At 63.0% G+C, this 1,745-nt stretch overlaps 1 protein-coding gene and 1 non-coding gene across 2 annotated transcripts in view; both read right to left on the bottom strand.

Moving 5' to 3' along the window:
* Window positions 1–423, bottom strand: part of VPS28 (vacuolar protein sorting 28 homolog (S. cerevisiae)) — a 5,319-nt gene extending 4,896 nt beyond the window's left edge. The window contains exon 1 of the mRNA XM_010569322.1: window positions 339–423. Within this exon, the coding sequence (XP_010567624.1) occupies window positions 339–423 (85 nt within the window). The remainder of the gene's footprint in view (window positions 1–338) is intronic.
* Window positions 424–1,479: 1,056 nt separating this feature from the next.
* On the bottom strand, window positions 1,480–1,552 carry TRNAR-CCG. Its single transcript has one exon. It is a non-coding gene; the product is annotated as a tRNA-Arg (tRNA).
* Between the last annotated feature and the right edge of the window lie 193 nt (window positions 1,553–1,745).

Here is a 1,745-nt window from a genome sequence, read left to right as displayed (position 1 = left end):
GGACTGACCCCAACCCCCGTTCCCCGTCCCTCGGGGGAAGGAGGAAGAGGAGTCAGGAGTGACACTGAGCCTGGGATGAAGGTGGGTGGGGGAGACGATGGTTTTAGATCTTTAGATGGTTCTTCTTTCTCATTTTCCTACTCTGTTACTGAGTGACAATAAATCCAATTAATTTCCCCAAGTAGAGTCTGTTTTGCCATGACAGTAGTCGGTGAGCGACCTCCCTGTCCTTGCCTCCACCTGCGAGCTTTTTGTCCTATTTTCTCCCTGTCCCGTTGATGGAGGGGGGTGATGGAGCGGCTGGGTGGGCGTCCGGCAGCCAACCACCGTCAACCCACCCCAGGCAGCTACCGAGCGGACAGAGGGCTCTCCCTTCACCAGCAGCCACACGGCGAGGACAAGGAACGCCGGGAGAGGTCTCATCTTGACCTAAGACGTGTTTTACAGCGAGAACCACCAACGGCTGGGACAACGTGGTGGAGCCCCCATCATGGATCCGATCCAGGCTCCTTCGCCACGGAAGGTTGGACCAGCCGATCTTGGAGGTCCCATCCCACCTGGGTTGGGATCAGCCCGAGCTTTGGGTGGACCTGGGCGGTTCGGCGGCTCCTCGGCGGTTCCTCAGCACCGTCCAAGGGAAACCGGTTGACGTGATGCTGACCAGGACATCGGTATTTGTGCAGGGACAAGGGACGAACCTCCCCAGGCTTGTTACGGTCCCCACCAGTACCCAAGCCGGGCTTTGTCGAAAGCGGGCAAACAGCCGGTCTCGGTACGAGAGACTCGGGACTCGGTACGAGGCCGGTTGCGGCAGACGCTGCCCGGGATCTGCCTTCCCCGCGCCGTGAGCTTGTGCCGAAGGCAAACCCCCAGCAAAACCGAAACTTATGGGCATGGGGAGGAGAAGGGACGGACGCCAGGGATCTCATCTCGGAGCCAAACCCTCAACGACGGTGGAAAACCCGCCTCATTTCCACAGATTTTCCCCCAAACGCTGCCCGGCGCTGTGCCGGCATCCCCTCCTGCCGTAGCATCGTCGGGCAGACCCATCGTCAAACATTAACTTCCCCGGCACCTTGGCTGATGCCGTGCCGGGCTGCAATATCGTGCGAGGAGGTTTATTCTTTTATTGCCCTTAACGACACCGCCTGATTGCCGGGATATTAAAGCCCGACGCCCTGTCGGACCCATGCCCCGTCCAGGCGTGGTCCGGCTGCCCGTGTCCTTGTGGGAGCGAGCGGAAAACCGTCTCGGCTTCGCCCATCGCTGCCAAGGCAGCCTTGGGTGAAAATAATTCCTCTCCCGGTGGGATTTGGTGGGGGGGGCTCTGGCTGGAAGCCCCGTGAAGGTTACCCCGCGTCCCACCGCCCCCGGGATGCTCCGAAGTGGCCGCGGCGGTGCCGGCACGGCGCACACGTCACCGCGGGGCTGTGGCCGGTCCGCCCCGTGGGGCAAAATCCACGTTCCTTCCCCCCTCCTCGACCCAGGTGGGACTCGAACCCACAATCCCCAGCTCCGGAGGCTGATGCCTTATCCATTAGGCCACTGGGCCCGGCCACCGGCGCGGTGGGTGCCCGGCGCTGCGGCACGGCCGGGAGGGCGCGAGGGTGTCGCTGGCCCTAATGAGGTCGCTGACCCTAATGAGGTCACTGAAGCTAATGAGGGTGCACGGGGTGGACCCCGGCGGTGCCACCGGCCCAGCTGGCCTTTGGCTGGCGGGGAGAGGTCGGGGCGGCCGCGGCACC

The sequence above is a fragment of the Haliaeetus leucocephalus genome, unplaced genomic scaffold, assembly GCF_000737465.1.
Source record: "Haliaeetus leucocephalus isolate CR32 unplaced genomic scaffold, Haliaeetus_leucocephalus-4.0 Scaffold271, whole genome shotgun sequence".
In the NCBI taxonomy this organism is placed as follows: Eukaryota; Metazoa; Chordata; class Aves; order Accipitriformes; family Accipitridae; genus Haliaeetus; species Haliaeetus leucocephalus.
The sequence above is the reverse complement of the archived record's forward strand: the minus strand, read 5'-3'. Positions and strand labels throughout refer to the sequence as shown.